We start from the raw sequence: 16,250 nt of genomic DNA, 5'->3' as shown, positions 1-16,250 counted from the left end.
TACAATACCTGGAAAAAGATTCTTTGATATTGAACTGAGAAAGTTGGAACTCTGGAGGCATTGGGTATATTACAGAAGGATTAATACTTACCATCATTAACTCTGTAGCATAGATTACATTTCCATCGCCTTTGGTCAATAAAAGACACAAAAGGATTGATGTAGGTTCTGCATGATCTACACCTCACAATGGTGCTTGATGTTATCACAGGCAAGTGCTAAAAAAGCAACAAAATTCTAGAATTAATTTGAGAGAAACTGTTTTCCTTTTATCCTAAACTCCCAGCAACAAATGTTAAGTTGCACTGTTCAGACATTAAGTACTAGAAACAACTATTCTTCTATAATAAGTTAAGTAGTAGTAAGCTGGAGAGCCCAGCCACAGAAAGCAATACTACACGAACTAACATTGTGAATTAATTTTTCAAGATTTACTGAAAATTTACTGAAATTTACTGATTTACTGAATTCACTGAATTCAAGTAAATATATTTAAATCGGTAAATGTCAATATTACCTTGAAAATATTTTCCCGGTTTTCAGTGGTATATTTTTGTTTAGATATCTGACCCATTAACAGCCAACACAATTTACAGCTTCCATCACTTAAAAAACATTACAGTACTACACAAAATGTATGTACTTCTATAACATATAAATCAAAATACTTGATCACCTTATTCAAATTTAGCTAAATAAAAACTTGTGGCAATAAAAAATTGTTTTACCGTTAGATCTCTGAAAGGATGTAGAAGCAACCCCAAGGGAAGTTTTGCTTTGTTTAAAAGTGCCTGAGTCTGAGGAATATTTGTCAAAGTGCATCGAAACGAGCTACAGAAAAATCACAAATACACATGTCAATTATTTTGAACAATAGTACTGATTGTTTTATAGAAAAAAATCCTAAATGTTCAAGAGCCACATTACAGAGCTTGCCAAAAATCCTACACAGGCCAAAATCATGTATGTTCATTGTTCTTATGGCCTGGAAACTCCAGAGACTGAATTCCATTGAATGTATTGGATGTATTGGAGAAGGCCTATTAAGATTAAACTGGCAAATTATTAGTAGAGCAAATGTTTTAAAATACAAAAATAAATTACGACATATACAAGAAATGTGGAATAGAAAATTATATATCTTCTCTTGCCCAATCAATGACTTCAGGCTTTAAGGAAAGTCAAATATGTCTGTCTAGAGCTGGGCAGAAAGTCCTCTGTCCATAGCATCCAACTGCTGCTTGAGCAGGGGCTGAATGTCCAGAATGACCAAGTTAGAATTACTACCTTTCAGTCATGAGAGGACGACTGTATAGGAATGTGGGAAGGACCTTAGGGAAAGAGGAAGAGATGCTACCTAGGAAACAATCAGACAAGAGAGGAAGGAGCCCCTAGTAGCTTAATGGTTAAAGAAAAAAAAACTTAGAATGGATCTTCCTAATGGTTCAAGCAGTTACAAGTGGAAGTGGGCAGCTTTGTACTTTCATCCAACCAAAATATGTGTACTAAATTCTCCTTTGCTCAGACGAAATCCTAGTTTAAAATTAAATCCATTAACAGATTTGACCTGATAATAAGTAGTGGTATCAATTTTAACTGAGAAACAGATAACAATAAAAATTATTTTTTCCATTTCCCTTTACACGTACTAGCTTCATATCTGACTTCACTATTTGTCATTCTACAGCAGTGGTCCCCCACCTTTACGGCTTGGCAGCCTGGTAGGGGAGAGGGGAACCAGTTCACTGCTCACACAAGTCAAGCTGCGCATGTGCGCCAGATCACTGTTTGCACAAGTCAAGCTGCGTGCGCCAGTTCTGAGCAGGCCAAGGCCCAGTAGTGGGCTGCGTCCCGGGAGTTGGGAACTCCCGTTCTACAGGATTCAGAATAAAATGTGGAAAGACTGAAAAGAAGTATTCTTAATTCCCTTCAGTCAAATGTTTTCAGAATAGTTTTCAAAGTGACTTGTATCAATGGCAACCACAGCAAACCATGATGAAGTGAAAATGACACCATCTGTGCAGTGATATCATTATGCAAATACTACCCTTCTGGAGTTGTGTCCTGACATTCGATGCAACCTGTGGTATTTGATTATATCAGGGGTCTGCAAACTTGGCTCTTTTAAGACTTGTGGCCTTCAACTCCCAGAGCTTTGCTGGCTGAGGAACTCAGCATGCAAAAAATTGTTGTGTTATACCTACTCTGGGCTGCAGTTCAATTTTTTCAGATCAGAGTTCAGATTAGGCAAAGGAGGTGAAACTGGAGCAATAGGTAGAATATTTCTTTCTTGAATAAGATTCAATGGTCTCAGACTTTCTGGCTGCTGTATTCCAAGTCCTCCCAAACTAGCTGATAGTTGATTCATGGTAGGATATACCTGAAAAAAGACATTTTTAAAAACTATTAAAATAAACATTCAACCCTTTTCCTCACATCCTCCAATAATATTTTCCAGAACTTCAAGTCCTATTTCCTATGCCACAGTACTTAATTTGCCATCCCAATCCGGGTTGGATTCAGAAGACCACTTTAAGTAGAAGCTCATTCCCCCCTTCCCTGTTTCCTTTAAAGCAAAATGCCCTCTTCATAACAGCTGCTCATCATCTGCTGAGTAAAATAAAAACTGAGAGGGAGCAAAAGCAATCCTGTATCAAAAGTCAGAAGGATAAACATTCTGTCCCATCCCTGCCCAATTTTCAAATCAAAATGAAAACCTGGTAGTAATAGTGGTGGTTAGGGGATTATGAGGGACATTATGGCAGAGGTCAGCTACCTACCTTTTACCCACTTCCACAGCCATCTCTCCCTCAGCCTACAAGCCATTTTTCCCTACCTGCTTTCAAACTCATACACATGAAAATTAGATGTACACAGATCTAGTGACAAGAATTTTCATCTTTACATAGGACCGGGATACTTACGGGACCGTCTAGTGCCATCTTGTACCTCCTATCGACCTGTGAGTTCTCACAGAGAGGGACTCCTTAGGGTGCCGTTAGCCAAGCAATGTCGACTGGCGGCCCCCAGGGGAAGGGCCTTCTCTGCGGGGGCTCCTACCGTGTGGAACGAACTTCCCCCTGGACTTTGACAACTACCAGACCTTCGGACCTTTCGCCGCAAACTTAAGACTTATCTATTCCGTCTCGCAGGACTGGCTTGAATTTTAATTTTGTAGTTGATTTTATGGGTTTTAATTTTTATTAATTTTATAGGGTTTGATTGTATTTTAAAATTGGGCCAAATTTAATAAGTTTTTTAATGTCTGTTTTTAGTATTGTATGTGTTTCCATTGTATTTTATCTTGGCTGTAAACTGCCCTGAGCCCTTCGGGAGAAGGGCGGTATACAAATTAAATAATAATAATAATAATAATAATAATAATAATAATAATAATAATAATAATAATAATAATAATAATAATAATAATAATAACAACATTCTGTATAAATTGGTGTTTTTTAATATTTAGAGGCATTTGACACCCCCTGCCCTTTCTTAGACCATCTAAAACACAACTTGAAAAAATGCTTTATATTAACCAATTACAAACTTGCCTGTCTTGTGGATAATTAAATATTACAGAATATAGTTTCTAGTTTCAATTAAGATTTTCTTTGTTATAAACATTGTGAATCCTCTTTTTTGCTAGGGAAACAAAACCATTTATCTATGTACTCATTTACTTCATTAAATTTGTTATAGTTAGCTGCTTCAGTAGATGTTGGGCAGATTACGATGTCCAAATAAACAGGTAAAAGACATAAAAAAACATAAAGCATACATTTAATATGAATAAACTTTTCCTTTAACTGAACTATGGAAAGTAGTTTTCTAATTCAAAGCACCCACAATCTAAGCCTAATCATGCATAATGAAACATTCTTTCTTATTCAATTTATTTGACGCAAGCTTCATCATGGATACAAGGTTTTCGGGATTCCTAACCTGTGGATACTGCGAAAATCCAGAATTATATCCAGAGTTACTTGGTTGCATGGCAGGAGATGGCAAAGATGGTGTCACATTCTGGTATCCTGGCTGAAGGGGAGGATACCCACAACCAAATGACTTGGAGACTTTAGACATCTGAGGAACAGAGGAAATAGGAGGTGGGCTACTTGCTGCAGAGCATGTTTCTAAACAGGAAAAAAAAGGTTAAAATTTCTTTCTTATAAAACACAAGCATCAAAATAAAGCCGAGCCAAATATAGAAGCATTATACATTTATTATTAGCAAAGCTGTAGACTTACACATGCTATATATCGTTTAATGAATAAAATTAAAAAGATGCATTTGTATTTCTTTTTTCCAAATGGACACATTCAAAACAATGATTTAAACACATTTTAAATGATTTCAAACCAAATAGCCAAACAATCAAACAAATTCTTTTTTAAATTTAAATGGTGTTGACTTTACAAAACTACCTTTTTATCTTTACTGTTCATTTAACTGTAGTCTTAAAACAAATTTATTTTAAGCTACATGGGATAAAAGTAAGAGTATATATGGAATATAACATTTGATTTGAGGTTCTATTTTGGCAATATAATAAGTGAGCATCTTTGACATCAGCTATCAAAAAGATACATCGTAGTCTGAAAGGAAAAAGCTAGATTGCTTGTTCCTATTTATAAATTTCAGGGGTTCTATAAATTACCATCTTTGCAAGTTTTTAAGAATGAATGAAATTTGCAACTGCACAGATCACTCTGATAGAATAAAATGCTGGCAAACTTCCTAAAGAAAGGTGGATCTAAATGCTCTTTACTTTACTTTTTTACTTTACTTATTTTATTTACCCCAAACAGAAATCTGCCTTTTTCTCTCTCTTTTTGGTAGGCATAGCTGATAAGCAAGAGTGAGAAAATACAGGAAATATGACTCTATTTCTGATGCCTGTTTATCTGCCATGACAAAGTTACATAAATATCTTATGCCCAGAGCTAGTATCATTACACTTACGTGACAAAGTTTTTATGACATGCTTAGTTCCTTCAAAAATTTGCTCCTTCGTGGCGAATTCTATTTATAACTTGGCAATAATACAAAGCTTTTTTTGCCAAAGTTTTCTTCTGGGAGATTTTTAACTTCCTAGTTTAGCTTACAGCCCTGGAACTTCCTAGTGATCTTCCACCCAAATATTAACAAGCTTTATTCGGTGGTGGTATTCAGCCGGTTGTATCCGGTTTGGGAGAACCGGTAGCGGCGTCTGCGGGAGGCTCCACCCACCCGCCATCACGCATGCAGAGCATGCTCACATGTGCGAACCAGTAGTGAAGGTAAGTGAATACCACCCCTGCCTTTATTCCTAATTAATTTTTTAAATCTCGTAAAAGTTGATCAGATACAACTATGTGGCTGGCCTTATTACTGTAAATTTATTTTTAAAAAGCGGTACTGATAAATATTACTTATTAAAGAGAACACAATTCACCTGGATAGCCATCGCCTTCAAGAGTGTCATAATTGTTGAGAACAGGAGATGCGCTGCTAGTAGTAGAAGAGCTGTCAATAGCTAGAGAGAAAATACAGACATTCAACAGATAATACGTACATGCTAATAGATGTATAACACTATCTGCTACAAAACTATAAAGATCTTACAGAGAATTGCAATCTATTGGTAATTTCATAAGTTACTAGAAAACTTACTTGTAAAGAACAGCTGAAGTCAACTGAACAAGTATATTAGCATCTATTTAAGTACACTAAAAAGCTAAGCATGGGAAAAGCCAATTCAAAAAGCAGGAATCTGAAAAGTTAGCCATGTTTATTCTTGTTTGTAACTTTTAAGATAGTATCTACATATTATGTCTCTCCACTCAGAAACGTCCGAGTTAGAGGGTCACTTGCAAAGATGAACAAGGGCAATAAAACCTGTTATGCTTTAGAAGCATTTGCAAATACACAACTATGAGAAAAACGATAATCAAGGACCTTTTGCAAAGGATTCCCTTGGTGCAGATTTTTCTTATGTCCTTATACATATTCGAATAACCTCCTTTATGAAGATACATTTCATGGTCATTTCATGAAATACAAACACAAACATTCTTTGATATTAAGTAACTATAAACCAAAGACACAATGGTGTTAATCCATGCAGGAATTCTGTTGCAATAAATGTGCAGCAAACAACGCACACACAGAGGGGCTCCAAAATTTTCTTTCATCGAATGAAAGATTTTTCTGTTGAAGGAAAAATTTGGGCAGAGGATGGGGCCTTATGACTATTACAAACCATACTGTGCTCTTTGTTGAGTGTTGTTAAAGTGCAAAATATCAGGGATCATTATGTTCAATACATTAATCTGAACTGTTCATGTTCTTCCAGCCATTAGGTCCACAAAACAAAGTATAAACATGCAGAGAAAATTTGACACAAACACATGCCTGAAGAGGTTGTGTGGGCTGTATACCTCAAAAGATTATGCTAAAAAAAAAATCACCATTTATAGGTGTTACTTGACTAATTATGACAGAAGCATTCAACTCAAAGGTTGCTTTCTTATAAAGACTTACCAGGAAGTAAGTCCTATTGAACTCAAATGACCTTTACTACTTCCTAGAAATTTACAAAGATTCCAGTGTCAATGTCCAATGTATAACAATTGTTTATTATACTGGGATATTACACATCTGCTCTGTAGAAGGTGAGTCAATACTACCTGCCATTTGCCAGATGGGTTTCAGCAAAAAGATAAACTGAAAACCAAATTAAAAATTAGGTTTCAGTATCAACATTCCAATATTTATATCAGACTTTTGTATTTCAGCAGATTCCCAAGTTAAAAAAAATCTCCAATACATTTGTAGTACTCTAGAAAAATTCTCACATTGCAATGAATTCTCCAACTTTGCAAGCAAATGGATAAAATGTTTGAGGTAGGACAATCTTAAAGCTATCCCACCTCAATTATGAATACATTTTCTAATTCATTTGTGCTTTTTATTCAGTCTTTCAATAATTAGAATAGTAGAAGATGGAACACTATCCCATTACTATACTAATTTTAAGAAATATGATGACCAAAGCAGCTGGAACAGAAATTTCATAGTAATCTTTTTGATTTTAAATAACTTGACTCTCTTAGCATCTACTAAGTACATGAGACTGAATATATTAAACAAACTGGTCAGTAATTAATATCAATTTTTAATTCTTTTAAACGGATTGTGGACATTAATTACACTATATAACTTAGTTATAAGTTATAACTAATATAACTTAGAATATTAGCATCTGGCATTGGTGATTCATAGCATTTTATATGACATAAAACAAGGAAACTGACAGTGCCAAAACTTTTACATTCTATTATGAAAAAGAATAAACCTGTGTTGATGTGAAAACAGAACAATTTTAGCTTGAGAACGGCACTGAAATTTCAAAATCTTTAGGCTATTATTGAAAGCACATTTTTATATGCTAAGTATATAAATATTGCCATACACATTGCGCTAGTCTATACAAAGCATTTATACGTATTGTACATGGTTTAATAACACTCTTCCATTTTTTAAAAAAAAATGTTTTAATTTTTTTTTTACTTTCTTACAAAAAGTTCATTTTCATATTTTAAATTATGTTGTAGGTACACTTTTTAAAGATAAAGCTTTAGTCAATCATCTTTTGATTTCAAGCATCTTCAAGTTCATTTTTCTCAGATGCTTGCCTAAATTTATTAAAACTGAAATAATCTACACATGACAGACAGTCTCCTTTTCAGGAAAGGCAGAATGTAATGTATTGGCAATGGCTAACAATTTATCATATTGCAATATTTGCCTTAGCATAAGATGAAAAGACTGCTTCCATAATGGGAAAGCAATGTGTATTTAGTATTTACAGTGATGCTAAAGGAAGAAAGGATATTTTTAAAAAACACTTCCAAACTACACATATTATATCAAATACTGTAAACCTATTTCTAATGAAGGGGATGCTCATTTTTACAGCCACCTATCCTGAAGTAAGCTCTATTCAATTACATGTGACTAACCTCTATCTAAACATTTAAAATATTTCAATAATGAAGCCCTGGCATCTTTTATTCAAATCTTTTCAACTCTTAAATGTATATTATTTAGGCTCCAAAATGATTGTTTGAATTACTTGCACTGAAGAAATGGAATAATGCCATCAAAAGTGAAAAGTTAGAAATACTGGTGCAAAGCTAAAGCAGACCTGCTTCCTCATCCTCATCCTCCTCTTCCTCATCATCTGAACTTGATGACAAGGGAGCTGCTGAAGAGCTAGCTTGATTATTAACATATCCACCATACTGCATGCCTGTAAAAGTGGAAAGCACAAATACCGGAGTCAAACACACAGGAAAGGCAAGAAATTGAAAGCACGAATAAAAGCATTAAAGTAACACCAATCCAAGCACAACGAAGGACACTAACATGAAGAGCAACCTAGTTAACCCCAGATAAGTTCTCTTTATAGAAGTTAACCACCAGTTTTGAAATGCTGTGGTGTTAGTAACAGGCAGAGAAACTTAGTAGTAGAACAGAACACAATTTACCCATTGTTAAGAGATTTTAAGAAGTCAAAATTGTTTCTTTATTATCTAGTTACAATGATAAACCACTGCTCTTGATGTAGAAATATAAAACAGTCTTTCTCACCCTTGACCATTTTTAAGATATGCAGACATCAACTCCCAGCATTGAATACTGGCTGGCAAATTCTGGGAGTTGAAAGCCACAGAACTTAAAAGTTACCAAGGTTGAGAAACACTGATCTAACACACCCATATTATGTTGAATAGTATGGTGAATTTTAAACTATACTGTGCTTTGTTTTATGACTGAAAGCCATTGGGAGGTAATAGTATATCAATGAAAGGAATAACAAATAATAAAGATTAACCAGCAATGTAAATCCATCAGTCTTGACATAGAGATCAGGATAATATTTTCAGGTCTTGGAAGCAACTCACTATTAAAGCCCATCTAGTTTCAAAATGTCAAGGACTTTTTGCAAGAGATCTTAGGTAATCCTTAGTATCAACATCTATTCCACAGCTTCTTAAGACTGAAGATTCTTCTCTCTTTCCTTCATCCCCTCCCCCAAATGATACTTTAAATGGGATTTTATTTATATTTATTTGCAAAGAAAAGAAGTGAAGTGAAGCATTTCAGCAAAGCTTCAGGTGATTTCTTGATCAAGATAACTGAGAAAGTCTTCTCTGAAAAAATTCTTAAAGAATGTAGATGGATGGTCATGGATCACTGAACAGATCTGAATAAAACTTAGTTACATCAACTCAATGAATTCCAGTTAAGAGTAAAAGAAATTGTATCAGGCTAATAACAAAAGCTTGGTGTACAATATGAGCTGATATGGAAAAACTTGTATATATCTGGCTTTAGAGATGACCCTGGGCTTTTATTTGCAAGTAACAGCTTATAGCAATTGACAGTTTGGGAATTTAGTGTCTACAAAACTGTTAAACAAACTATAGTATTAATTCATGCACATCTGTATATGAAACTGGAAGTTAGCAAGGAGGAGCCTGAATAGCAAGTCTGAGAATTTAAGAAAAAAACAAACAAAATCCAAAAATACACCAAAATCTCCTTCAGGAAGTTTTTAAAATTATTTTTTCCTAATTGGAAATGAGCAGTAATCAACTATTAGAACATTTTGATATCATTAAAATGCATTTTCAATGTGATTATTTTTAAATTATTATATTTTCCTTAATCTGCAGAGTGCCCTCGTTTTTACATAACATTACATTGGAAATTTACAACTTTCATTATACAGAAACAATCATTTACTGGATATTCAAACTATGATGTAGGAAAGAAGAGGAAATGGGGTTGTCAGCAATGGAAATGAAAATTATTTTGATAAAACCTTCTAATTACAGCAACTAGAATGCATAAAGTATACCTGACTTTTTATGAAAGGAGGTTCCACTTATACGTTTAAAACAGATATATGTTTTGAAACATGTTTCAAGATATGACCAACATTCAAATTATTTTTTCCAAATACCCTTGGCTATGTGTTGATTAGGTACCAGTCATTTGTAGTGAAAAATTTAGACAAAATTTAACTCCTGAGACATCACACTAATAACAAAAGTAAATACTGTCAATTTCATGGTTCTCCCACTTATAACATGTGGCTGTGAAATGTAGACCATGAAAAAGCTAAATAAAATCATTAAGAACAACTTGGACCAGAAGAACAAATCATTCAATACTCCATGATGCAAACTCAAGACTGCTCAATGGAAGCTCAATGGGAAATAAGACTTAAATATTTTAGATATGTAAAGAAATGGCAGATATAAATGAAAAACCCTGATGTGCAGAAATCATTTGAAAGCAATAATAAAAGATCATTAGAAAACAAGTTGACAAAATTGATGGCACAAGTCAAAACTTACAAGACTTTAAAAAATATGTCATCAGGAGAAAATCTTGGCAAAAAGAAGTTCATGTAGTCTCAAAGAGTCAGAAGTGACTGAATAACTGAACAATTATTGAGAGTTTTAACTAACTTACAATAGCTATTACTAAAGTCATTTATTTATTAAGTGTAATACCAATATCTAGGCCATCTAACCATTGAAGTGCAGGATCGTTTATATGAAAAAAAAATCAGATACTGGATCGATGTATGACTTCAGCTTATGTGAGGTGCAAAACATATTCAGGATTGTCCATTACTGAAGTGGCACCTTTTTGTGGGGTCATTTATATGTCTACCTACCCTGTTTTCCTTGAAATAAGACATCCCCTGATAATAAGCCCAATCGGGCTTTTGAGCGCATGGCAATAAGGCCAAGCACCTATTTTAGGCTTCAAAAAAATATAAGACAGGGTCATTTTCGGGGAAACACGGTATGTCTGGGTATTCAGTGACCCATTTGGCTTTCCATTGGGAAGAGATATTAAAATTGTTGGGCATATTATTAAACATATTACTAAAGTATAAATAATACCTGATAACAATCAGAATGACTCCTGAGAGTTCTCACCATACAACTTCCTTCTGTATTTCTTCAATAAACTGTATACCATAAACCCAAAACAAAACATTGAAATCTGGAAGTTCTACCCCTCTGTGGGGCTAATTGCACTTTAGCAAAAACAGAAGCTAACATGATTTGCCTGTTATGTTTCAACAAAATCTAATCTCAGAATAGCTACATATGTTTTACCCATGAAAAACAATGGCATTCAGCATAAGCCACTTGGGTCACAAAAATCTGGACAACCACAAGAAAGCAGCAAAAGATGCAGGAAAACTAATCCTCTGCTTACTATTTATTGGCTGTTCTGGAGGCCTGATGTAGTAGCCTCAACCCAACCACCTCTTCCTGGAAGCTGTCTCTGAAGTCTTCTCAAACAAATGCACAGAACACAGTGATGAATGAATAACAAAGTCAAAAATTCTAAATCAAGTAACCAAACCAAAGTAAGTTATTAGCATAGAACCTTGGAGTGAAAAAAATATAATACATGGATGAGTTTTTTGAGGCTGAGTGTGCACGTGAACTCAAGACATGCTCTTTTTCTCCTACCAATTGAAGAACTTTGAGTTCCTTTGGAGATGATACTCACTACACACATACAAAGGCTTCCTAATTCTTCCTGATTTGTAGATATTCTGAGGGATCAGATGTTGAGACATGTAAACCTTAATTAGTCAGTGATCTCTTCATCTGTTCACATTTCAACAGAAATCTTGCAGCACTGGTTCATAAGAGTTTTGGTTGCCAACTGGATGTAAGCTCCAGTCCAGCACTGAATCTAATGGCTCTCACAGCAATTTCTTTCTCTCTAAGATTTTGTCCAATGACATATTAATTCTCTCTGTGCTATGCCCTCCTTGAATCCTATGGTATTACTTCCAAATTAAAACATTATATATCACAACTGGCCAAAGCTAAACAGCAATAGGGACATGACGGATCTCATCTATTACTATGGCCAAAGCAGGAGAATTACAAAAAAAAAACCACAATGGGAACAAGAACAAAAGACATTTTCCAACTATAGCAATTAAAGGAGAGTAAAATATTCAGAACACTCAACAAACAGATTTTGGCTTCCAGTTGAAATAAAACAAACCGATCTGGGTTGATGTCCAAAATCAGACATTTTGGGTTTGAGCATGGGCCACCTAAAAACGTCTGTACTGTCTTGCCCAGAACATTTTGTACATACGTGAAAATAAATTTAATTTTTGTAATTTAATCTGTTTTTATACTTACAATTGTCAAATGTTTGTATGTTTTATCTTGCTCTAAGCTGCTCAAAGTCACTTTGAACTGTGATATGGGCAGCAAATAAATTTGATAAATTTGTACATCCTCCTAAAAATACAGCATGCATTATGACAGTATTTAAAAGATCACCATTGGGACAACTTGATTCTGACGCTATAACTGCAAATCTGAGAAGACAAATGCTGTCTTGCATTAGTTGCAGGCTCTTATATTTTAATTAAATATGTAGTGTTTATTTATTAAATTTATATGCTGCCCATCTCACTGTCCCAAGTGACTCTGGACAGCTTACAATAGTATAAATTACATACATTATTTATGCATTGTAAAACATAGACTATAGTTAAATTAGAACTAAAATCTTACAAATATTAAAATTACAGGCCTATACACTGTTTTCAGGATTACCCATACCAACCAATAGCTGTTTTATTAAAATATAATTTGGAACACATATTTTTTTTTCTTTTAAGCCAATTTCTATACCTTCATGAAGAAAAGAATCTGATGACTGTGTAAGACAAGATGAACTGATAGGCTTTCCTGTCTTCTCTGCAATAGATGTTTTAACTGAAGAAGCTGCAGCTAAAGCCACTCCTTGGTTAGGTTTTACTGACTGGATATTCTGATTTACATAATGTGGTGACCCTGAAAAATCAAACATGGGGAGTATATATTAGAATGGATTGCTTATGCTAATTTACAAATCATTTTCGAAGTGACAGCAATTGAACATTTAAAAACAGATACAGAATGAAATTTCTGAAAATGGCAGGAACAGAAGCATGCAGATAATGGATTCAAAAGTTTGTAATAAAAATTAGGGTCGTTTACAATATGCCTATTAATATAGCTTGATAATTTTGTCTAAGTCTTAAATGACTTAGCAAGAAAAGCAAGCAAAGATGACAAATCCCATATTTACAATGTAATTTTTATTTTCATGAAAGAGAAGATAGCGGAACCTTTTGTCTTAATGACTGAACCCACTCCGATTACACTCAGCATCTAATTCTTAATGCCTGTTATATCACAATAGATTAGGGCTGTCAAAATCGTGGCCCCCGGGCCGGATGTGTCACGCATTGGCTATGCCCATGCCCGGTTTAGAAAAGGGGGGGGGGTTGCAATACGTCACATGATGCCACAAGTTTCACACCCCTGCAACAGATGAATATAATGAAGAATTTTTCAAAAAGAGTTGAGAAATTTATGTAGGATTTTTATCTTTTTATTACTAATTTGCTTCATTACACATATTTGCTTTCTATTCAGGTACTGATTTACAACAGTTTGTTTAGTGACAGTTCAAAGTTACAATGGAGGTGAAAAAAATGACTTATGACCATTTTTCACATTTACGATCATTGCAAAATTTTCAGTCAAGTGATCAAAATTAAGTCGCTTGGCAACTGACTCATATGTATGATGGCTGCAACTTCCCAGGGTCACGTGATCACTTTCTGCAACTTTCTTGTGTTAGTAACTTAACAACTGCAATGATTCACTTAAGAACTGTGGCAAGCAAGGTCATAAAATGGGGCAAAACTGAACTTAACAATATCTCATTTAGCAATAGAAATTTTGGACTCAATTGTCAACTTTAGTCAAGGACTACCTGTACATGTATTTGCTTACAGGCACCCAAACATTGAAACAAATTAGTCTATTGAGGATAATTAATATCAGCAAGAAAATGAAGAATCAGCTTCTAGTTTTTTAAAAAAGCAATAAAGTGAAAGCAGTCTGGGAGTAATGCACAAATCAGTGTTGCCTTCTAAAGGCAACATATTGCTTATGGTTATTATCCTGTAAATAATTTGTAATATTTTAAAGATATGGGTGATCTAAATAGACCAAACAATTTTGCACATAAGCCAAGAATTTATTTTAACAGCACCAAGTTACTTTATTACTATATTATAGTTCAGAAAGAAAAAGCAAACTGGAGAGAAGAGAAAAAAATTGAAAATATGAAGCATTTTTGTAAAAACATTTAGCTTTCTTAGCTTGCACACTTTATGTACAACAACAGTCAAGTCATCTTAAACATATCTGTATTCTCTGTCACATATAATTTCTCCATGCAATACCTGTACTCTTTGTGTTGTTTGCTTCAGGAAGAGATCCTATAAAGCTGCCATGATTCCCCTGAGCCAACTGGAGCTCTGGAGCACTCCATGATGCTGAAGTGTAGCCCAAAGGAACTCTGGGTTGTCCTATAGGTGGGGCTCTAATTTGATTAGAATAAGCACCTGCTGCATTCAAATGGCCATGTGCCATCACAGGCTGGGTACTAGGTATTTGCCCATATGGATTGTCAGTGGACATGGGAGGATATACAATATTAGGATATGCAGCACTAGACACAGGAGGCATGGAATAATGACTAGAGGAAGCAACAAATCCCTGAGATGGAACAGAAGAGCTAGCAGAATGCAAGACAGAATTGTTGTAGGGACCAGTAAATGAAGAATATGACTGTGAAATGCTGGTATGCAACTGGGATGCAGGAGGTACTGTTCCTTGGAAAAGTCCTGGTGGTTCTGCATTATGAGGTGCTCTATTGTACAAGTGTTGTGATCCCTGTGAATTTAACATCTTCGGTGTCACAGAAGAGACATTAGGATTTTGTGCTGGTACAGAACATTGGGGAGAATAATATTCTGCACCATAATAGTTTTCCAGCTGTGAAGGAATCGCTGTACTGGGCACTTGTGAGAAGTTTCCTGAGGGAGCTTTATAGTTTTGAGGATGTGATCCATATCCAGGAGAGAACTGCATCAGATTATGTGATAGTCCTGAAAGAGAGAGTACAGCAATTAAAAGTGCTTACACTTTAAAGGAAATGTATGAACTCAAATATCAGTAGGACATATATAAAAAAGGGGGAAGACACAAATTAGTTTTAGGATGTTTGTTTTTGCCGGAGAAGGTCTATCAATCTAACCACTGACGCTAATTTGGTGACATAAAATCGCTCAATCAGTATAGAGAATGAATAATTTTGAAGAAACCTGCATAATGACAAGTTGCAGCCACTGAAACAGTTCATGTAAAAATTAATATCAAAAATGAGTGGAAAATATCATGTATATAATTTTATAATTACAGAATTCTTCTTATAGACAGAATACAGTAAATGCTCACAACTTATTTCGCTTTTCAATGGAAACTAGATATTTACACAGTGATATATAACAGAAAAATCAAAATTTAAAGATGCTAACAAGAAATATTTAAATTATAACAAATACAGGCAACTCGTGTTTTAGCCTAAGATTTAATCTTATCCTATATATTGTGTTATAGATTCACAGACAGACATAGATATAAATAACATGATGGTACTTCGATTTACTTTGAGGTCCGTGCTGCATCTTTCCTAATGTTCTAGATCACAGGGATAATCTATTCTCTCGGGGCTTCCCGTCCAGTTCAATGTCCCTGTACTTACCCGAGGGAAACAAGTCAGTCGGCCACGATCAAAATTTTTGTTGCGCAGCCTATTCGTTTCTCCTAATGACGTCTCCGACCCGTCTTGTCCCGCTTAGCCGCCCTTCCTCGCCGGGCCAGTGTTTATTTACAGCTCTTCCTTCCCACACCGTTTGCTGAAGTCGGCGACGATAATGGTTGAGGCCCGGACGGGACTTCCTTATATGCCCTTTTGGCCGACCAGAAGGAAACCGCTACCTCTTAATCGTGACCCCGGAAGCTCCGCCTCAGAAAGCCAATGGGCAGCGCCTATTGGTCTAAAATGTCTTCCAGTTTGCGCTGCGAATGTGTGGTTTTGCTGGGACTTCCTCTCGGCCAAGAGATAAGCAGCCCCATGGCTGGTAGAAAAAAACATTTATAGTGGTGAGCGCAGAATTGGAGTAATGTTAGTATTTTCATAATGGTTGGTTTAGTGTTGGTTTATTGAATAAGTTATGGATGGATGGCTTGACTCAATGACAGATAAAAGCCAAAGTTTATAAACGGAAATG

The 16,250-nt window shown here is 35.1% G+C and overlaps 1 protein-coding gene across 5 annotated transcripts in view; it reads right to left on the bottom strand.

Annotated features, from left to right (window-relative positions):
• The window catches only part of SEC24B (SEC24 homolog B, COPII coat complex component), a 30,896-nt gene extending 14,958 nt beyond the window's left edge, over positions 1-15,938 (bottom strand). Inside the window, exons 1-9 of one of the 5 annotated variants that reach the window (XM_058192894.1) lie at positions 15,722-15,938; positions 14,358-15,065; positions 12,751-12,912; positions 8,196-8,300; positions 5,442-5,522; positions 3,949-4,139; positions 2,205-2,380; positions 729-831; positions 92-218 (exon numbers count right to left, since the gene is read on the bottom strand). In XM_058192894.1, the coding sequence (XP_058048877.1) occupies positions 92-218; positions 729-831; positions 2,205-2,380; positions 3,949-4,139; positions 5,442-5,522; positions 8,196-8,300; positions 12,751-12,912; positions 14,358-15,048 (1,636 nt within the window). In that variant the 5' untranslated portion in view covers positions 15,049-15,065; positions 15,722-15,938. Of the gene's footprint in view, positions 1-91; positions 219-728; positions 832-2,204; positions 2,381-3,948; positions 4,140-5,441; positions 5,523-8,123; positions 8,301-10,974; positions 11,273-11,296; positions 11,318-12,750; positions 12,913-14,357; positions 15,066-15,721 lie in introns of those variants that run through there. The other 4 variants (XM_058192895.1, XM_058192897.1, XM_058192896.1 and 1 more) reach the window with 4 other exon arrangements.
• Positions 15,939-16,250: the final 312 nt, after the last annotated feature.

The sequence above is a fragment of the Ahaetulla prasina genome, chromosome 8 (assembly GCF_028640845.1).
Source record: "Ahaetulla prasina isolate Xishuangbanna chromosome 8, ASM2864084v1, whole genome shotgun sequence".
NCBI classification, from domain to species: Eukaryota; Metazoa; Chordata; class Lepidosauria; order Squamata; family Colubridae; genus Ahaetulla; species Ahaetulla prasina.
This window is presented reverse-complemented; position numbering and strand designations above follow the sequence as displayed.